The 23310-nt window shown below is 37.2% G+C and overlaps 1 protein-coding gene and 1 long non-coding RNA gene across 3 annotated transcripts; one reads left to right on the plus strand and one right to left on the minus strand.

The window, feature by feature from the left end:
- Positions 1 to 7: 7 nt before the first annotated feature.
- LOC111262455 (uncharacterized) lies at positions 8 to 11294 on the plus strand. 2 transcript variants are annotated; one of them, XR_002681615.2, is made up of 4 exons: positions 8 to 402; positions 8848 to 9061; positions 9485 to 9679; positions 10120 to 11294. It is a non-coding gene; the product is annotated as an uncharacterized LOC111262455 (long non-coding RNA). The 2 variants fall into 2 exon arrangements; XR_002681614.1 differs by lacking the exon at positions 10120 to 11294 and having other exon boundaries at positions 9485 to 9953.
- Positions 11295 to 13224: 1930 nt separating this feature from the next.
- Positions 13225 to 16860, minus strand: LOC111262456 (uncharacterized). The gene is made up of 2 exons (XM_022836741.2): positions 16552 to 16860; positions 13225 to 15425 (listed from the first exon to the last, which is right to left on the minus strand). The coding sequence occupies exons 1-2, from the start codon at positions 16774 to 16776 to the stop codon at positions 15000 to 15002; spliced, it is 651 nt and encodes a 216-aa protein (XP_022692476.1). The 5' UTR covers positions 16777 to 16860; the 3' UTR covers positions 13225 to 14999.
- Between the last annotated feature and the right edge of the window lie 6450 nt (positions 16861 to 23310).

The following is a 23310-nucleotide window of genomic DNA, read 5'->3' on the forward strand; positions in this document are numbered from 1 at the left end:
ATAAATATCGACATTAATTAACCTACCCTTCAAGATCGAAGTAATGATACCGTCTCTGCCCCTCTGTCCAGGGTAAAGGAATAGTTCGGTGTATCGCCGAAAAAATAAACGGATCTACACCGAAGACTTGTTCTTTAAGCCAGGCTATAATATGTGAGAAGTATTTGGATTGCTGCTTCTGTTTGAAACAACGGCGCCATCTTGGACTCTCAACGTGAGAGAACACCATGATGTAACTGTTCCATACCCTTGGGAATAGCACGGTCAAGCAGAATAAGTGCATCCCGCCGCCAGTGAACGTTTTCCATTTCCGTATCGAAACTGACGTTGATGTAACTCAGCTATTTTTCCAGCTAAACGTCCCAAAGGATCAGAGCGCGACTACCCTCTCAACGCCTGACGGTAATCGCAGTCAATTGGCTCATTTGTGTTGTATTGTTCGACTGAAAATGTATTCTTTTTTAGGTCCGTAGCAATTTTTTCAGTACGTGTTTTTGTTTGTACAGAGTTAAGCACAATTAATTGAGTCTTCCGCGTATGAAACATTTATAAACGATATGGAGCTCTAAGCATGCAAATTCGTTTCTTAAGAGATTATTGAAATAGGTGATATCTCCAGTTTCAGTGAGGTGCAGTTAGAATATACCATATTAAATGTACAGTATGTGATATAAAGCTAACAAAATTTCATCAAAATTTAAATGCGCCTATTGAGTGGACACTGCCTATCGTTTTAAAGGACATTGATAAACCATTTACACGTTATTTAATTTTCTGGTTTCCCGGGAAACTAAGAAATCGGAACATCGCTATGCGAACGGATATACGGTATAGTAGAAGTAAAACTGCCTGCACTTTCATTGCATTCAACATTCATGTAAAAATAACCAATAATAACTTTTCGCATCAAAATAGCCTTAATATTTCTTTAAAAAAATATTTGTCTTGTGTACTAGATCTAAAATAATACATTTGATATGTATAAAGTGCTTTCAGCTTTTTCGCCTCTAGTTTGATGTTTCTAGTTTCTGTACTGACGTATGATACCGTCATTGCCGGCGTATGATGAAATAACGTTTTTTCTTTTCTTTTAATGATAAAACATTTCACAACATGCATAGTAATTATTAGCTGAAAAGAGCTATAAAACGTTCACAAATTTAACTTGAACTGGTCTTTATATTTTACGTTTTGTATTTAAGTTTCATTTTAGTTGTTATAATATCAAACTGCCAAACCAACAAAGTATTCATTATCGAGCAAACATAGGTTCTAATAATAAAAATATACGTTTTTCGTAGTATACAAATAGGTACAGGCTAACTCTATGGCAAGTGTTTTGTTTTGAGTTCACTGTTGTCATCAGTCCATTTCTATTAATATAGGTAGAGATAACAACACGTACGATTTCCATAACGTCGTAATAGAGATGCGGTATTTCTTCTTTTACAGTGCGTTGCCCGTTCAGCGAATACCAGATCGTTTCCATAGAAAAGCTTCAGATTCAAGAAAAAATTGCTTAATAATGTAATAAAGTTTTATATATATATATATATATATATATATATATATATATATATATAATATAACGAACTCGGTCAATGGGAAAGTCCTTTATGAGGTATAAGAGAATAATCGTAATACTAATTTTTAGAAAAAATCGGGGCTTGATCAAAATTTCTACGGCTTTAACTTATAGAAACTGTTCCCATAAATTTAGAAAATCTCATATCTTCCCAATTAGTAATCCGCTTGACTGAAGCAAAAATTCAGCTTAGATACCGCGCGTCTGAATCGGACTGTTCTGCTATAGGATTGCGCTTTTGTTACAGCGCTCGCGAGACTACGGGTTTCAATCCGCAGCAAGCTCGTTGATACGGGGCGTAGCTATCATTTATATGCACAATATCCTGAAAATATGTCTAAAAATGCTCTGTGAATGTGAGCTATCCAGGATTACAAACCACAGTAACATGAGCATCACCTTTCTGTAGTGGACTATCGCACGTATTCACAACATAAAGATGACGCTGAAAATGGAAATACTTAAGAAGCCGCTTCCTACCATTAATTATCTGCAACAGTTGTCAGTTATCTTAGCTAGCGGCAGATCAAATAGGATGCTGCCCAATCAAGTCGATCAAAACATTCTCTATATAGAAGTTAACGGCCAGTTTGAACATTATTAATTGCAAAGTGAATCGCCCAAATAAGGTCTAACGGCTAGTCTTTCCTTTAGGCCTCTTTGAGCCGTTGCATCTTTGAAATTTTTCGCCTGCTATCAAATCAAAATTCAATTCCATTCTAATTTCTTGTGTACAGCGACATAGTCTAGCGACACCTTAACGAGTTAAAAACACGCAACGTCACTGGGCGCTAAATATTTATTTGTTATTAAATTATTAAATTAAATTAAAGGATTAAAGAATATTTTCAAAACGACTACGTAATGGTAGTTCGAGTTGTGATTGCAGTGGATAGTGTTTATATCGAGTAAATAAGATTCTAAAGAATGACACTTTTAGCACATACAAATAACGTTGTCAAAATACCTTTTTTTTTTGTTTTTTTAGATATAATCTCAATAACAACTTTACATACAAACAGAGTTTACATACTCCACCTTATAATATAAAATATATACACAAGCTGCAAAGGTTGAGTGAAAGAGTTAAGTATACTCACTGTTAATTTCAAACCAACCCTGGAGAGCCTTATATGTTCAAAAAGAATCCATATGATCCTTCGTCGTAGTGAGTGAATACAGCCTGAGTCACATGGGAAAACACATGGAGGACGTAAGGTGAGTTCATGAAAATAACTAGCCGCATGACCACTTAAATGGATTTCGGGATGTTCTGATAAGAAACATGACGATGCATGGTCGTATGTTTGCAGCGTAAAGTTGAGATTGAGGGTATCCGCGCGAGCCTCATCATAGTACAGGAATTTCATTAGGGTACTCAGTGAAGGAAGGAAAACGGTGTACTTTATTGTTGTTCATCAAAAATAGATTTTCTATTTAAGAAAGCAGATGTGAGTTGGAATTTTTGAATGGCCTTGCCTATTCTATTGAAGGTAATATCGGACGTAATTTTTATATATTTTAAAAGAAAAACAAAAATTTAAAGGGACGATATATTAAAGGGACGATGGGATAGTTTAACAATTAATTCATTAGTTAGATAAGTAGCAAAGAGAAATCTGCACAAATATTAATCGGTTTTATTTGTAGCTTTGGGTAGATCTAAACATACGCGATGTCAAATTAAAAGAATAATTAAGAGTAGACAATCCTATTGATCTAACAAATCATGTCAATTTGAGAGAGTAGATTTTAGAAAGAAATAATATAAAACGTAGTCATAGAATGAGAAAAACATAGAATAGCTCTAAAATTTACGAGATAATAAATAATACGAGATATTGAGAAAACTTCATACTGGCCTATGGATTATTCGGACCCATATCCTATAAAGACTATAATATACGTTTACTTGAACTACTATTCTACAGTAATTGTCTTTTGCGATTTTCATGTCAAAGATCATTGTTATTATACGGGGTAAACAAGGAGCAGGTATTGTAATAGTTTGGAAAAGATTTCATTTATTAATCCAATTACAGCCAGCACATCTGAACCTACCAGATTTATAACTTTTCTTAACACTACGCTATCACAGAACGCCCCTACAATTCATCTCGCCCAAGAGAACAATAACCTCCTGATGACCGTACGCGCAGTAATTCAACTTTCAGGCCTGCTATATAACTACTACATCTTGATCTAGAAAATCTAAGATTTGACCTATCTAGTTAATTACAAAAGAATCATATTATATCAAATGAATTTGTTGCGTCACCGGAAATCGGTTCAAACCAGAAATTTCTACCCTTTCCTTTTCTCTGTTTATTTTTTATATTATTATTATGACAATGTATGTATACAAAGTCATGCGTTTAAAGTGGAGAACACCTTTGCAGGCTGTTTGTTATATCGAGCGTGTGTCAGTCTGCTCTGAGTAACATCAGACTAATTTTTTTTTAAAAATAAAACAACAAACTCGTCGCGGCGGATAACACCGCGTCTTTGTCGAAATCCGATCAAAGATCACCTATCATTCAATCTTTTTGAGTAAGACCAATCCCCGCTAAGGTTTATAACTTTCTTCTTTACCCTAAATTGTCAAATTACATTGCTACCATTTTGTATTCGGCTTCTGAAAAGCCCGAGAAAAATTTCCGTAAGACAAGCCGGAAGATCCTTATGGGGTTCAAATTGGCGAGGCTTGAAAATTAATCAAAAAGCTATATTCGCTTGGGTTTGTTACTGAAAGTGATGGTCGCGTTAGGAAAGAGGGTCGTCGGACTGGGTCGTTCATATAGGCTCTAATAGTCAGTCTTTTTGTGCATTTTTGAGAGTTTTTTTTTCCATCTTTTGAACTTTTTGGCCATCTTAGCCTTTATATTTTTAAGACTTTTTTTCGCTATAACTTCGCTAAGACTTAATTTCGCTATAATTTTTCATAGCTACATTTTAGCAAGTTTCTACTTACCGATATCGTTTAGTACAAAGTCACTATTAAAAACTTATTATCGGGCGAAAAAAGGAGATTAATGTTTTCGAAATGACTAGTTAGTGGTAATTATAAGGGTGGTACTGAATAACTATGACCGTGAGAAATCAGACTTTTAAACTTCATTGAAATGTTTGTTATTCAAAAACAGTCTCAGAAAAAAGTATCAGAGAAATCTTTATATATAAAGTTTTCCACCATCACTTATTCACCGCTTCCACAGATCTTGGTTATTTACCTCTGCCAAGATTGAAAATTGCAGAAAAAATATCGTATTCACAACCTACAATATTTTTCTCGAGAATTCTGAAATCAACATGGTTACTTTCGACGTGAACTGAAAAAGTAATCATGGCTTATAACGTTCTTTATTTACATAAATGTCGACCCATATATATTGCGTCTGAAGGGTCTCCGTGCGTAAAAGAAACTTTTTGTAATAGTTAAGTTTTCTATAGACGCAGTATTATTGGAGATGCATTGCTTTTAAGGTTGGAGCTTGATGAAACCCTTTCGCTTCAATGGCGGGTCTTTTAAAATATCCTAGTTGGACTTACATTTTTCAACTTTGCTAGTGAAGCCACATTAATGCTTCAATTCGAGAAGACAGAAACTGGGTTTAAAATATAATGTCGTACACCGCTCAAAATCCATGCCTATAGTTTCAACGTAAATAGCAAAATTATCACACATTCGAATTGACGTATACTTGCAAATATGTTGCTATGTCAATTTCTGTGTAAAGAAGTTACCCTTTCGAAATGACAAAATAATGGGAGCACTCAAACCGCACAAGAAAAATTACTTCTTCTGTGGCAGGATTTCAGTAAGTCACGATTATCCGATTCTCGTGTTTACTAGAATTGTTCTCCGAGGAGCTTTCTGAGCATCCTGTTGTACAGTCCATATGCCGCTATTGCCAACGGTCGTGGAAAATTGGCTACCGAAACGGGTAATTGTGTCGTGCGTATGATCGCTGATTTGTGAAACGCTGTTGCGGAACTGCCTGTCAAAATAGGCCACGGTGACGCGAACTCTCGATAGCGCGTCTTAAGAGACGACCTTCCAGTCCAGTAGGGCCTTGCAGTGTTCTTGAAATATTCCAGTAGTAGTAGTAGAGGTAGCAATAATGCTTTAATAATAACATGGATTACTCTGATTGTTAAGGGAAATAAGTCGACTGATACAAACATTCCGTTTTAGCAGGAAACTTGATGCAATCATACTTCAGTACACTTCGTCAGTTACTACTTTTGTTAAGAACTCTCCGCGCTGGAAATAACCAAATTTTTGCAAGAATTAAATACTATGTAAATCGCTTGTTTTTTTGTCAGCACAACCAGGACGCGTATAGATAGACACGTACAGTCCACGTTTAGCTAGAGTTTGACAATGACGACAGTCTTATGTTACGTTATCACCTGGCTAGTCAGTTGCAAAAGATACTAACCTTTAGATCTCCGAAAATGTCTTGTAATGCCGTTGAGTTTAACTGGCCAAGGGCTCGGATATCGATCTGGTTCTGCGCGAGGAACTACTGCATCTGTCTTAGCAGATTCATTTGGGTACCATTGAAATTAAAAAATTCCCCTATGTTTAGTGAGTCGGACAAAGGAGCCGTGGCGAACCCTGTCGAATAACGGCAGGAAATAGGCTCTTAGCAATGTTTTGTGACGAAGTAAACTATTGTATAAAACTACTATTCCTTTCAATTGGTTGAGCTGCACAAGAGTTACAGGTCCACTAAGACAATCGAGTGATCTGAAGGAAATCAGCGGGGTTGTAGCATCTTTATCTGATGTGTAAAGATGCAAATAAGGAGAGAGGTTTCTGAAGGGTGGACATATTTTCCTGCAAATAAAGTAAGCTTTACAGAAATGAGCTGAAGCTGGTGACTAAAAGCTGGCTTGCTTATGAAAGAGATGTATTGATCTTTGGCTGTGGTTCGTCATACGGTAACAGTGTCACTATTCCGAGTTCCACGAACAACCACAGACTATGGGCGACACCTTCGTGACGGTCGTCTGAAGTTCTGCTTACACTCCTTCAGAAAACGCTGTTTACGACTGCGACTTATCTACAATGGTTATACATATGAAAGAAATCATAGACTGAATGGCTGAGTCATAGCTGCCTTAGAGTGAGAGTTCTCACTATAAAATGTTGACAAATTTGCAGACACACTTATTTCATTCGAAACGTTAAAATATAGGTTCGTCATGACCTTCGGAATCATTGTGCACTCTTAGGTAATCTTTACGATATTCTGGGCGCACTTCAATGCAGTGACCTCGTCTGATCGAAGTCGACATCCGATACATGGGTGTATGAGTAGGTCTTGTGCAAAGGTACTGTTATTCGTTCTATTTGTAAGTACGTGCGAGATTATTGATTCGCAATGACGATGGCTCAAGGTGCGATCGGCATAAGAAAACTTAAGGAGTCACTGGACAACTTCGAAGATAGCGTATCCGAATGTTTTGAACTGAAGTCTGTAAATTAAGTGCATTCTTTTCTGCGAAACCAAAAATCGTGAGCCCTTCTGCATTAACCAGTTTAGTAGTCGTTTGTAATGTGAAAAGGACGATACAAGTTTGCGCTGTTGACAGTATAAAAAAAAGGAAGGAGAACTTTGGCAACTCATTTATCAGCACGGTGATCCTAATAGCAGTTCCACGATGGTTAGCATTTCTAGCACTTGTGACCTCCGTCGCTGTTTTTGTGGTGGCAACGACGGGTTATTGCGCAATACCATTTATAATTGGTGCAAAAGTTCGCCAGATAAGAATGAATCTTCTTCTTATAGCGAAAATCTGTATCTGAAATGGCCGTTGTTCATAGTGTAGTTTTCACGAAGTATTTCTGAGAACAGCGAGGCATTAGATTTGAGACAGGCGTTTGCCAATCGAAACTTAAACGATCTCTGAACTAACTTAAATTGACCTACGTAAATTTCCTCTTAGTTAGCGCCGTCTTCAGGTGATTGTTTGGCAAAACGAGTACTAAAAACCTTTGGCACCCAAATAAAATAGTAACTAATAAATTGAATTACGTTATTTTATTGCAACCCACAAATGTTATGTTGTATTATGAACCATTACATCAATTTAAAACCATCATCAAGATATGCTTTATTAAGGCAGTAGGATTTTTGATATATGCCTTCTGTGGCCTCCAAGCGTTGTGTGCCAGTTAAGAACTGGATTCGTTTATGGGTCATAATATGGCTCACTTCTGCTATATATTATACGGTGGAACTGGAATAACTAGTTTCTACTTTCGGAAATGTCCGGCAACCTGAATATGCTTATCACTTGTATACTGATGGACGTTACTTAATGAGATAGTGCCTGTCAGTGTTATTGATTTAGCGCCTCACTTAATCAGACCAACAACCTATTATTATGCGTATTAATGTGACGACACAGGCAATTTGTGCCCGTTATTATTTGGCTTCATGCTAGAAAAGATAATTTATATTTATTTATTGCTGAATTAGTAATCAATGTTATTTAGTGCATTTAACGTGTAGTATTGCAAAATTATCTATTGAAAAGTTATTATACGAGACAGTCTTCAACGGAAATATGTAATTAATCTATTTGTTTTTTATCTGAATTTGCAACAAATATGTCTTATTGAGGACGGTCCAGCTGTATCGAAGTGGGCAGATATAAAAGTTCCCGTTTATTTTTCAGTGTTTATGTTCAATATGAACAACTCAGATGCTTTTGCAGCTGGAGAAAAGCCTATTCTACAGGAATTCGGCCCATATGTCTATCGGCAAAATCGGCGCAAGCTTTACCAGGCACATTGACAAATGTATCGTAGGTAAATCCGCTGTAGCATCACTCAGTGGATTGGAAGAAAGAAATCTAAGAACTGTGGTTCGAACCGCACCACTGACACAAATACTACACAATTCGCGTCAGTAATAAAAAGATAATATTTTTAAGTATCGTGATATATTTCGGCGACCTTTATATATATATATATATATATATATATATATATATATATATATATATATACACTGATAATTATACGACAAACGGTTTTAATTGTTGCAATCTAAAGATCAATCTTGAATGACAAACTTCCTATGCACATGCACTCACGAATCAATTACTAGAGACGTTCGCCGTTTTTGACGAAACAATCATAGACAATCTGTACCATTTACAGCAATACATCAAGAGTAAGACAATACGTCCAGAATCTTTGTTTACTTTTAAAGCACAAACACAACAATGTTTCATTTTGCCTATAGGTAACATACAGGGACTTCAAGTCATACCACTTCGTTCTCGGGTATTCGAAGGGCACGTATTCGAAGGGCACTCCAAATGACCGACTATACGCGGTAAATGTGCTCCTAGTGGCCACGGATAAACTGGTCAAGGCAAGACTACCCGGGGATACTGTGAAGTCCTTGCTACGACTGATGCTTGAGAGCCCCATCAATAAGCACAATTAAAAGCTTGGTAACCGCAGTTTGTGTATTTGTTCTGAGCAACGCAACTAAAAGCCAGATTTAGCGACATACACGTATGTGTGAGCTAATCGGTTTCTTAGGATACTGCAAAGTTTCTTGGGTTGGATAATAATTGACTCCTTTGTAAATACGCCCGGTGTGAACTCAATGAATGCTCTAAATAATGAATGATAAGATAATGACATGATGAGGGCAAGTTATGTTAGTTAGAATCTGCCTAAGCAGGCGGACTCGGATATTGCTTAGATACATAGGAGATGTTATGCCCTTTTCTCTATGCTACTCGCGCTTTTTTCACGACATCTTGCATACCTATTGAAATTCTAGAAGGAGCCCCTCTAGGTTGTAATTATTATTAGTATAAATACTATACATATTTCCGAAAATCTATAACTTGGGTTTGTTCTTTCAGTTGTTCAATGCAAAGGCAAGAAAAATGCTCTTCGATGGTTACGCGCTACCGACGATTCCTGAACTGACCAAACTTGGCTCCTTATTCATGCTCAATATTAAGACGCTTGCAGCTAACAGATTTGGCTTGTTATACAGTCGGAACGGGAGTCGGAAATTATCCCTTTAACAAGGTCCTCGCATAGAATAACCGAACGTAGGTTTATGTTTTACACGAAAATAAATTCACTAGTAGATTAATACTCACCATAAGCCATGCAATTTTTAGAAGACTGGAAAGTCCCATCTAGTAGGACAGTAGCCATAAATCGAAGACTATCTTGTTGTATAGGGCGAAGGTATAGGGCGGAAGTGAACTTCTATTTGTAGATTTTTGTAGGATCATGTAAATTTTTCGAACAGATTGGTAATGGAAATGGTCGTATTTGTTTTGATATAAGGAAACTTTCACATTTCCTATTTTGAGCTAAACTTCAAACCAATAAAACGTTCTTTATCCATCCTTCCACTATATTTATCATTCTTTACAATTTATAAAAGAAATCTGCAGTTCTTTACATTATCCCTATTAATCGGATGTACCGAATTTCTCTGAAATATATCGGTGTACATTATCTGTTTATTCGGTTATTGTAGGCCATTAAATTTCTAGCAGACGAATTACTGCGACGAGATCAACGGAACCGCTAAAGGATAATTCTCGCCTTTCGTTCGAACTGACCCTGTCGATCGATCTATTTCGTATACGAAATAGAGACACATGTGAAATCTATTAAAACAAAACGGTAAAGAACATAGAGTGCTTAATTAAAGTCAGCAAAGTCTAGCTATATTAGTTTGTCTCTTGTCAGAAAGGTAAAACATGCCATTTCAAGGCACGTTTTATATATTACGGAGGGAACAATAATTTTTTGGCAGCTTGAGAGTCTTTATTTTATATCTGTTTAAGTAACGAAAAAATAAGATATAGTGAACATAAGAGTAAAAAAAATTAGATGAGGACCCTTAAACAGTTACAACTTAGATCCTTAAACAAACTGTTAGGAAGCCTTTGCCTGCCCGTTCTGTATATTTTTATTGAAAAATTGCTACCAAATTTATCTATAAACTTCACCGGTTATTAGTTACCTTATTTTAGAGTGCAACGTTACAAAAAGCTACTTTGTTCACAGTTCCTGTCTCGGTTTTTGCCTATGGTGAACAACAGTCAGAAAATAAATGCTTTTAGGACACGAGCGATCGATGTCATACCATTGAGTACGCATCAAGGAAGTGCACCGATTATGCTTTCGGCCCGACACTTTTACCTGGGTGACACAAACCTTATTCAGGCCGTCGGGGGACTACGGCAAATACACGAAACGTTTCTAGGCGTGCAAACGGTACAAAAAATGTAGCATGAATGCGCATTTAAAAAAATTAATTTTTTCGCTGACCTGTACTTCAAGGATTAGTTGGTATGTGTATTTCGCTCACTACTGATATCCCAATAAGACCTCCATGCAACCCGTCAGTGGATAGTTAAAACCCTTTTCCAAAAACAAAACGGATTATGTTTTTAGGCAGGAGCATTTAATAGTTGCTCTCGTGGCATCTAATATAATGTTGTGTAATAACAGTTTATTAAGCATTTACTATTTCCTTTAAGGTTTTATTTCGATTCTTTAAAGAGTCCGAATAAAATTATAATAGTCTTTGAAAAAACTTTGCATACTAGAGGGTCGTATTTTTTTTTATATATAATTGAACGTTTAGAAAAATATAAAGAAATTTGGAAAAACGTTGGAGCCATTATATTTTAACTAAGTTATACAGGATAGAAATTAGATATGCTGTTTTAATCGACCAAATAAATTATACATTACCCGTAATTGTTGACAGATGAAATCAGCTTTGTTGTTCTTCGACTTCTTATTTGTTGCACTATGGGAATGTAAAATACTGATCCGGCTCGTTCCCCAAACCTACAACGTTTGCAGAACACGAAATTAGTTCTGCGTGTTACAAAGCGTCCCGAAATCAATGTCGATCTCCGGAGGGGTGATCTGCTTTAGTAAGGTTTATTTAATTTTATATGATAAAATAGTCTTAAAATGACGTACTGTTTTCTTTTGCAAATATAGGTCGTACGATCATTGTGGTATGAATAGTCATTTGATTGCAACTTTCTGCAAGTGCCATATTGTCTTATCCAACTATTCAATATTCCCAATAAAGCTTGCGAATTCTTGCATAAGCGTGCAATAATTTAATACTCACCCATATGCGCGGACGATTTCCCCTTTTGAATCTCCTCGTGTCCAAGATTTACTAACTTGAATCTTTCTACCTTTTCAACACCCTTGTGAACGTGCTCAATAGAATAATGCCTACAGCATAGGTGGAAGAGGTTAGTATAATTTACCTTTTAGGATGTTTCGCTTGGCTTACCATATTTTAAGAAAAAAAAAGAACGAGGCTCAACAGAATGTCAATATTCAAGCTGGAGCCTCCTATAACATCCTGAAGATCCGTTCAGTGCATTTTAAGAAATCGACGTGTTTCCAACTGCCCTCAGTCAGGTTCTGCGACAAGTTGATTTTTTTCTTGGGGGTTTCCAGCCAGCTTAATCCGGGAGCCCACAAAAATTCAGTCAGTCATATCCGACAAAGTTCTCGTAGCAATGAGAGTCACTCTTTATATATTATCACATTATAAGTATTTATAAGTGACAAAAAAATGTTCTCAATATACGCTACGTTTTACTTTCGCATCTAACTATCGTATAGAATCTTCTGGCAAAACGTTTTTAAGTGATAAAGTACACACGCATATTTCTAACAATAAGTCTTAAAGCTTCGTAAAGCAGTCTTTCGAAGTTAGGCTGATTGAATGGCACTAAACGCCGGTTGACAGATAGTTGCACGCCACTTCGATACGCAGCTTAGGTATTACGTCGTGAAGCCTCTATCGACAAAAGGGGTAGTCCCCAAACGAAAAATAAATAATCGTTTCTTCTCTTTGTATATATAACAAAATGATAATTGAATCAGTTTACATGTACAGAGTCGGGCAGAGCTATCTTAGTTTGGCACTTCGCAGCTTGAGAGTTTTCCAATAACTTTTTTATTTTTACTACAGTTTTGCTACATGCACACTCTCGTTCTACTCTTCTTTGCTAGACCCTCGAGCTGTTAAGCGATTTTTGCTACACCCTGTATATTATACACATAACACCTAACCTTCGTTCCGTCTTTTTCGCCAGTCAATGGAGGCGTCATGGTCGATGACAGAAGCCCTTAGAGAGAGATTGGTTCTGCCATGATGGCTGTTGGTGGCATTATCGGATCGATCACAGCTTTAATCATAGTCACTGCACAAAAAACCAGTACCTCGAAGACTGTTAAATTTCCGTCGTCATTCTAGATGAATCGAGACGGCTAGAAAAAAAAAAGCTATCGCGAACGGAGCCTCTTTAGGTTGGAATCGAGGCCTAACCATCTCGAGACAACGAATTGAAAGCGAGAATAGGCTCAGCTGACACAATATCTTCGTTGCTATTATAGATGAACATACTCTAAGCCCCCTACACCGAATTGTTGCTCTTTCAGCAAGTGAACCGATAAATACACAGCACATCAAGTTGGAAATTGTCTCTGGCTTACATGCGCGATACACAATGGGAAAAACATTTCGTATCAAAGGAACCAGAGCGAATGTTAACAATAAAAAACCAGCAACATAAAGAAGTGGAAAATGCAATTAAGCAATTCTGTCACTTTGTTTTTATTGTTGTGCCGTTTAGCCACTCCATGTCAATTCAAAAGTAAATCTACGACTGCCAAAACATATCTAAATAAACCTAAGTAAATATTACACGAAAATAGAAAGGATTTTTCAATTGGAAACTGTATAGTAAACGGGTTGGCGCGTGAGCGAAAGCTATTGTAAGCTAGATGCAATTTTTGCAACCCTTTCTTAGGTTACTCTCCTCTGCTTTTGTGAGGTCAGTTCGAAAGCGAGTAAATACGACGGCGGAAAGTATTGAACAGTTTGCAAGTGGCTTTGTTCGACTACATATTACTTTTTTTGATAATCTATTCTTTAACAATTTTTTTTTTGTCCCTGGTGTAAGTATTGGTTCCGTACTCCAAAATTCGTGCTTCTGCCACATACGCAAATCCCTAGAACTAAAACTTCGTGTCTGCCAAACGCTCCTTATTAGTGTACCTGTATTGAGGTGGATACCCACCCCAACGAAATAACTTGAGTGAAAATGGCAGTAATGTATCTCTTAAATAAACCAATCTAAAAACTGACGTTTTTTTCAGTATTAAAAATTATGTCTTACATTTTCGGAATACTAACGAACTATAAAGGAATTAACTTGTCATATTCGCTGAGAAAAACCATGACGTTTTCTATCAACGCGAACGTTTAATTAACCGAAGTCCGAGGTTTCATTTATAGAAGTTGAAGAGTATGATAAATATACGTGGCCTTCAAGAGCTTTTCTGCCGATAACGTATATTACCAAATGATATATTTATTTAATCACAACTCTCTTGTAACATATGTTACAGGTGGTGATTTTGACTAACGTATGCGAATTGATCCATTAGAAGGTAAAGGGCTTTTACCAATATTTAAACAAACGGCAGCTACGTGTTTCAAGCCGCAGTAAAATTAGAAATATAGCACTTTTGCAACAAAAAATAAGTTTGTATTTTTTAGCACCGTTTATTATATATTTCCAACATTGCATCTTTAGTGTCGTAACTATTTATGTATACCTAAAACATTTCTAGTTTTCCCTGTTATTGGCTCAAAAACTGCGTTATACGGATCGTTAGATATTCTTTTTGGCTTCAATGATTTTGGCAACAAAAAAGATGGCAAAAAATTATTCCGGAAATTAGGGAAAACTTTATCAAACGTGTCAAATTCAAAAATAAAATTTCGTTTTCGTCGGATAACAATCATTCATGTAATTCTTGCCATAATCAACAGTGTTCTACATATTCGTATTTATTATTTTGATATAGGATGCTTTTGCAACTTGCAACATATATATATATATATATATATATATATATATATATATATGCAAATTTTATTTAAAAAAAAAGTCGTTGCTTAGATAAAATCAAGTCGGCTTAACACTCGTGTTACGGCTTTCGACCCGAATGATCTCGCGACTCAATTTACTCGACCAGAGTTATTGCACTTATTGAGAATTCGTAGATAATTAACCTAATTAGGATCGGGCAATGATGCCAATGCATTAACACTATGCGGTAATACTCTATTTAAATCGTGGTGCCACATCTTAGTATGTTAGCATCCTGAATCTGAAAAAATGTCACACGCCCGGTTTTACGTTCAATTTTAGTTAAGCATTGCTCTTGGCGGCTGGCGGCTCATTCCGTCAGAAAACGTGTGTCTACACCCAGTTTTGGGCTTAGACCGCAGTTTAACTCGTGTTTAGTTGGAGCGACCACGTCAGTGCCATACCGTTTGGTGAAGACTGGCATTTTTCATGTGACAATTTCCGATTTGGCCCAAGTAGGAAGCACTGAACCTTTTTTGCTGTCATCGGCATCATCTTCATTTCTGTTCTCATCAATCTTTTCTCCTTCTTCCTCAACCAAAGCGATTTCTTGTGCGTTTTTACGTGCGCTATTATAGAAGTCTGGTATAGTGAGGTCACCCGAATCCCTCAAATACTGGCGCTGATTAATTGCTTTGATCTGAGCTTGTTGACTCTCAAAAATTCGCTTGAGCGTTCTATAGGCGAGGGTCTCTTTAGCGTGAGCGTCGGCCAGCCATTCTCCAACCTGCTCGAAACGTTCGGCCAACCCGGGAACTACCTTGTAAAAGCGTGGCTTCAACGTGGTTGCATTTATAGGCCTGAAACGTAGGAACCGATCAAGTGGCACTCGTTCACCGACAGAATTTTGTTCCTGTAAAGTATAAACAGAACGCAAGTTGAAATCAACCAACCGTATAACACGTAACAGAGCGAACGTCTCCAAACAGTTTGAAACAAAAGCCTTTTTACTTCATAGTTTTCGAGTCCTTATCTAATTGTTTTTCTGTTAGTCTTATTTTACTTTATCCTTTTATTACTCTGTCAGATACAAGATACACACTGGCGAACTATCAAGAGTCTTTTGACCCATTCTATATAATGAATGATTGATAAACGTTTTCGACGCTACAAAGAACCGAGCTTAAAGTAACGTCTAGTTGACTTGCCTTAAATCATGAGTTTATCGTTTTCATATTTTTGCGAGCGAATTCATTGATTAATGGGATCATCCTTAGTCAGCGCGTCGCGGAGGCAATATCAGGATTACCTGTCTATATATAAATCGTTCAACCTTAAGGGTTGCTACCGAAAACGCTAAATGAGACTTGTGCGTTTAGACAGTTTAGGCGAGTGAACACAGTTTCCGAGGGCACGTGTTAGCTATAATCAAAAACCAAAATCACTTTGGAATTAACGCTTTTTCATATATTTTTGAAAGAACAAACGAGCTCAATAGAGTCTCTTTAATGCATTCTATTAGTAATCGTTAAACAATCGTCATAAGTTCTGGTAGGAGATCTCCAACTATTGTCAAGGCATATCTTCTATATTGCACACCCTCTTTTTTTTTTTTTTTTTTTTGTAAAAACACAAGATTCTCACTTGAAAGCTAAACGTGTGCAACGTTGATTCCAAGAAGCTATAACAGCGTGTTAAGTTTAATAACAGATACTTCAGATTTCTAGGTCTGATTCTGCTCCGGTTGACCATTGCTTCAGATATCTGGTTTCCCCAGCATGAAACAAAATAAACCAGTTTCGAACCTAGAATACTTTTCGTATCTTTCAATTCAATAGACGAACGTATTATTACTTCATCGTCACATGAACACTTTCAACTTTCCAGTTTTAGCTTCCAATCTATGTATTTCACCCTTTCACCATTTAGATTTATTAATCCGTTAGTATATTGAAGTCTATGTCAGATTCCATTACAACAAACAATCCACATGTGCGAAAATAGAAAATATGTTACCGCTCGTCAAAATAAGTACTGACCTCGCTAAGTTTTTCCAGAGTTTGGGCCAATTTCTTCGCTCGATCTTCATTAGACGCTGTAGTATCTCGTTTAAAAAATTGTCGTTGGTCTTCTTGATTTCCATGGTTTTTTCTAGCGCCTGATGGATCAGCGTTGCCTTGCACGATAAGCAGCGTACGAGCATTTGCTTCTGACCAATGAAGAGAGCCTGCCAATAGAACAACAAAAACCGCAAAACAAAACATGGCCTCTCAAAACGACTTTGTCACATTGGCAATATTCAGAGACACTTAGCGCGTATGAAACCTGGCGACGAACGAAGTGCTCGAGGCCTTATATATATGGCCTCTACTATGAAGACGGGGAGGGTAGGATGAACTGAAAGAACTTCGAAGAGATCTGTGCGCCTTTCAGTCCTTTTAAAACTTGAAGTACTGTTCGTATACGAGCTAGCTTATGGCTGTGGAGAGGGCGGTTTGCCCATCTAGTGAATCCAAACAAGAGATCATTTCTCGGCTCCCATTTGGCGGGGGCGACCTGTCGTCGTGGGAGGTATATGAACTGGAGAGGTGGTGGCTCTGAAATTCTCCCATGATCATTACCCCGACATAGTGGCGCCTAAAGTTCCAAGATCCGAAACTTCTAATCAATAGTGTATCCCTACTTGAATAACCTGAGCGCCCAAATGCTTGCTGGCAAAATCTGCAGTTAAATGGACATTTAAAAGGATTTGTAATACAGGGCTTTAGCCTTTGGGTGACACTTTTAGAACAAATCAGTTTTCGTACTTGGAGCTATAAGAGTGCAGTTCATCAATGTCTGTATTTGCCTTTTGAGTGAAGTTACCGATTTAAATACAAATGTGTTTACTTTGTGTTTCCTGCGGTTGCCTGCGGCTAGGTAAGAAATTTCCCCGTTCAACTGTCGTCAGCCCGTGACATTGAGTGGTGGACACCGTTAGCTTTCGTATAAACAACGATAGTGCAATTGAAAAGCACGATATAGAAAAAAATTAAATTTCACTGGAAAAATAAGAAGCTTCCAAATCGGATGAATATGAAACAGCTTTTCCAATAGAACCTCGACCACATAGCTTATGCATTTTCTTAACTATCTTAATTAACGCCAATTTTGACATAGCCTCTGATTTCTTATATTCTGTGTAATTTTTTTAGTAGACAAATTGTCGCCAATTCCTCTTCTCGAAACTTACGCGCGGCTAGGATTTGCTGTGGTCGCACCTTCGCCTGCGAGCCTTTTGCCGATGTTGTAAGGCTTTATCTACTATTTTTAATTTTTCTCAGGAGTTAATCTACCTACCTTACAGCGTCCTTCATTTTATCAACCGTAATAAACACGCCGATTCGAAGCATTGTGTGCAACACCTTCTTCTGGCTGATAGGAGATGAATAAATATGAAAAATTTCTAGTGACGATGAAATTCAGGTTGGTGGCATAACTGCCTGATGTTAAACGACAAATTTAATTATTTTATGTACTGTGGATTGTGCGCGGTTATTGTTATCTCAGTGTCCACTCATATAAGTGATGGAATATTGCGTGTAGATCTCTTATCATTTCATAGCATTTTAATCTGTACGCGTTTGATGTTACCTAGAGACATTAAAACTGTAATATCGGCACATGAAGGCGTGCTAGAAGAACCTACCGCCAATGGACTTACAATATACGTACGATACGGCGCATACAGGAAACGGATACTCTGCTACTGCTGCTTCTGCCTTTCCAGACGCTAGGGTTATTTAAGGAAAAAGTTATACTATATATATATATATATATATATATATATATATTGTTTTTAGTGTTCATTATTATTATTTAAAATCATTATCATATAAAGTATATTAGAGCTCTTGAGAGTTGAGGTGGTTTGATACGTGTGTCGATGACGATATGTTTACGAGGAACTAATATTGAGTAGCAGTCAAGGATGAATACAAGCACGATTTTTATAACGACGCCTGCGATCGTTTTTAGATGACAGGTTGCGTGCGTCATCGTCAATGTCGGAGGTGCTTGATCCTAAATTTATAGTGTAGCCAAGTAGGTGAAAGCCAACTTTGACATTAGGCTGGGGTACGCGCTCTGTCAGTCTGTGAGCGTTGATAAATCTCCATTGAATATATGATATAATTTAGATTTATGCAACGATCATTGTAACTGCAGACATCTTAATGATGTCTTAATGTGCAACGCCCGCTGGTTTCATGTGTACGATGCTATTGTTCATTTTGGCTTGATTTTTATACGCTTACTATGATAAATTTAATGTACAGTTAATGATTATGGTATAGTAAAATAGGCTTAAAATTTATGTGACATAAACATTGATAAGTAGAGCAAACTTGTTTTTGCTTCTCTGAACCTCGTTTGTAAATTACTTATCATTGAAGATGCGCCGTTCAATGCTAATTGCAGTCCGAGGACAATAGAAGAAGCGTCTCAGTCAACCTATGTATATTAATAATCGATTTAGTAAAAAAAAAACTAGAATAATGCCTTTCAAAAAATGAAATATGTATGTTAAATAAAAACCCTTAAAGCACCAAAAGACTTTTGTCCATCTAGGGCACAGAACCTAAAACTGGGACAAACTTGGTTGGCTGTTTTTGATCGTCGGAAACAAACTTACAATATTGTTGTTTTCGCAAGTTGAAAGACAATAAACTTATCTAACCCTTGCACTGGACAAAGTTCCACCAACATAAGAGACTGCCTTTTTTGCCCAAAGTGGATGCTTCATATTATAAATATTCAAAGGAGCTTTTTACGGGGCAGACTTGGAGATCCTCAATAGGTTTTAAATTTAAAAATCTTAAAAATTCTTTATATATATATATATATATAGGTAATCGTCCTTTACGTATGAAACCGGGGTATATGTCGCTATGAACACCACACCAGTAATACCTAGATGCATTAAATTCTAATTGGTATCCGTTCGGCACCATCCTCTTATAAGCTTTCTATTCAGGTGCTGTATGGCTTGCCCTAGCTTAATATCATTATCATACCTCTCTATCCTCATATCATGTATTGCCAACATACGACTCGCTAATTAAGGTTGAATTGGCGATATAACTTGTATTTTTACTTTCATTATTAATGTTTTTATCACTTCTTTCGTCTTGACAATTCGCTAGCCTGCAAAATGATCTCCATTAAAACCTCATCAATTTATGCTCAGCCAAAACAGATAGACACATCGTTCAAACGAATGCAAGCCACTTCCTATTGAAGCCCTTAGAGCAAAGGTCATCGTGCAGGGTTTGCTCGAAACTCTACACGGGTGGTCCTGAGCATTACTTGGTAGACAAGTAGATTTCCGGTTATAACAACAGTCTCAACAAGATTTCTGCGGAGGATGTCGGCCAAATCGAGCCCCTTAGACAGCGAAGCGACGGACCTCGGTACGCAGAGGCGCAGAGTAGGTCTATATCGGATGCCCTTTGCGCAGGCTCTTTTGTCGTCATTTGTGGTTAGTGTCTGGCTTTCTGAATCTGTCTGGGGTCTCATAACTCTCGAAAAGTGCCTCCAATATGCCAGGTTTGAGTAGGTAATCCGCCAGGCGGATGATTTCCGATTAAAGGCTACTGGCCACGCAGCCTGCCACACGGCATTACTAGGAGAAGAATTGAATTGAAAAAGATATTGAAATCGAGCAATATACAATCTTCGGCCGGTAAATAATGAGCAAAACGTCATCGCGATTAACGGTTGATACTATCCCGTTGGCAACAATCGTATGGTGTTTCTCACATGTCAGTTTTCATACGGAGGCCCGGCGGTGGCTAATGGCCAGATCAAACTATTAATAAATTTGTTTTTATCCGTATGAGAGAGCCTCACGCACTTTAAATTAAAAGCTCATCCGTATATATACGTTTTTCCGTGTGTATACAAAAGCAATGAAACGCTTTACTTTATCGGCTCTGCTTTATTTTCTTTTCGTCTAATAGGGAAAGCAGCTTGGCGCCTAAACGACAATGTGCACGGAAATCGGAGAGGTGACCCTCGACTTCGTCAGGGACACGAATGAGGCCGATCTCATATATTTACTGCATATAAGACATAATTTATTTTTATGTCTGAACTTCCGTGCACCGCGTAAGCCCCTCTGTGTTTACTAGCTGCTGCCAAGGTGATAAAGACAAGTTTCGATACCTTAACAATTGCGATAAATATTACGCAGTAGTATTTCGTATAAGCTAGCCACTTTCAGATGGATTAACCTTTGGGTAATGTCAGAACAACCTGAAATAGTCATAGGTAAATGAAAATAATATCTGTTGCTTATAGTGATCAAGCGAAATAGAATCAAGAGATAAAGAAACGTTGCTTCCGCCCAGGCAACATTATATCTATTATGCCGTTAGTGCAAAGTAAGAGTTTTGTCTACCTGAAATAAAAACGAATCAGTAATTTAATTAAATTAGCAGATTACAATATAAGACAGAGAAGACAGAGACAGTAAAAAAAATACCTTTAAAAATATTTTTTATTTATTATTTCTTTAATATCGTTATAATATTTCAGGTAAACGGCCGTTCCTTTCCCCGTGTTTCAACGGCCCAATACCTTTCCTATAATCTTTTTCGCCAAGCCATCCAGAGCTATCTATTCGACTTCACTTTCAATTATTTCATTATATATTTTTGTTTTTTCTCCACCCTATTAATTTACCCTTAGCACCAAAGAGGTCGCATGCGCGTCTATCCATCGTCAGCACATTTGCTGTGATATCGGCTCATGCGATCAAGATTCATGAGTGTGTTTTACTAAGGACACTATCCTATCACTGTCACACTTATCACTGTCACGGATTTGTCGTTGTGGTCGCGTCGGAGCGTTTCGCGAGCTACTGCTATTCCCATTAAACCATTTAACAGCTCGACAGACATCCTCATCTCAGCTTATCATTACAATCTCGTTGCCTGTCGCTATTTTTTTTAACTTAATTTATAAGATATCGTCGATTCTGTCCCTCAGCAGCAGTATTACAATGTCCTTTAACTAACCGCCTGCAGCCACGGGACCTCATGAATGAGGGAGACAGCAGGCAGATCACCATGCACGTTTTTATGCACTTAGAAACCGTATATTCATATATAGCTATATATAACCTAGCTAAATATTTCAACTTTTACATCTAGTACTGCCTTAGATGGCATTGACCTAAAAAGTCGGTGTTTAACCCCAAATGAAGATTACAAGTGTTCCTAACACCAAACTAAGTTTATCTAGTTGAAGTTTTGACCATCTCCATGTCGATGACTGGACAAATATATTATCAGCCTCGGTAGCAATCAGCCGCAATATAAATACCTATGTATGAATAACTATACACAATACAATCTCATTGTCAGGTGGAACGTATCCTAGAAGCATGCTTTAACAAAATGATTGTCTCCGAGTGTTTCCGCAAGGCAGAAAGATTTCTTACGCACAACGGCGCCTAATGAAGACGATCTGATGACTGGGCTAAGATTGTCACCCTTATTCCAATTTTCTTCAGAGTTACGCCAGTCTAACGTGAACAATACATAAGACATGCAAGCAAGCTCTCTTGTATTTCTAAGTAGTTTTATAGTAGTAACAGTGAAGTTTGAGTCACTTGTTCAACGCCTATTAATTGCTCTTTCCAATTTACCGTTTCATCAGTTCTGACTTGACTGTGGTAAGTATCGCATTATCTGTATCTACATGCTATAATTTGTTTAGGGGGTTATTTATAGAAACAAATTGTTTGTAGATTCGTGGGATGAACCAATAGGTTATGTTAAGTACCAACATCAGCGATCGAAGTGTTAAATGAAGAGTCGGGTTAATTCAGAATAATGCCCAAAACACAGCCTTACAGCAAGTAGGCTTTGCCCGTTCTAATCGAGCATCCATTGTCTCAACACAGACTGCAACTAAATGTCCTCTGATGACAATTACAAGAATTGTAGCTGTTATATGTGTTCGAGCTAAGCAAGCTGAATACCCTCTAGGAATCTACGGACCAACAAACTCTAATATTTCAAGATTCGTCTTTTTCTTACACAATAATATCTTGTGCTGTTTTTTTTTTATCATTTGTTAACAATCTAATCAGTGGTCATAAACCGTTTATTGGCGACTTTATAAGCCTCTTTTAACAACAACAAAAATAACGATTGTATGTGCCAAACAACTCCATATGAACAGCTAGTCTGCGAACTAGGGTTAATTTTCCGACAATAAAATTTGCCATCTTGGCTTGAAACCACGAAGCAGCTTCATAGACAAAGACCGACTATGTAATTATTAATCATTTTGCTACACTTGTTAAAATACGGTTTTAAACTCCGTTTAAATCACAAGACATTCGAAAAAGCACGTTTAATTTTTTACAATCATCTCCCTATAGATAAACAAAGCAAATATATATTTCTAGACTTGCGTAGCTGCACTGTTCTTCCGGCGGAGTGATACTGAATGAAGTGGAGGGCTCTCTCGACAAACTAGATCCATACAACTAAAATTTTCATCGAATAATAACAACCCAAACGTTATGGCTTTCGCACATCAGAAAGATGAAAACCATCTATTCTTAGTTTAAAGCTAGTGCCTCGTGTATGTATCTGGAATAGAATTAGTAGAATTATAACTAGGACTATTTGATCTATTAAGAGGAGCTTGGTGTTATACGTCTTGTATTAAGGTTTGCTATATTTAGACTAAATGTAGCAGTACGAGTCAATGGTATTTATGAAATATGAACGTTTTAAATATTT

The sequence above is a fragment of the Varroa jacobsoni genome, unplaced genomic scaffold (genome assembly GCF_002532875.2).
Source record: "Varroa jacobsoni isolate VJ856 unplaced genomic scaffold, vjacob_1.0 scaffold_663, whole genome shotgun sequence".
Taxonomy (NCBI): domain Eukaryota; kingdom Metazoa; phylum Arthropoda; class Arachnida; order Mesostigmata; family Varroidae; genus Varroa; species Varroa jacobsoni.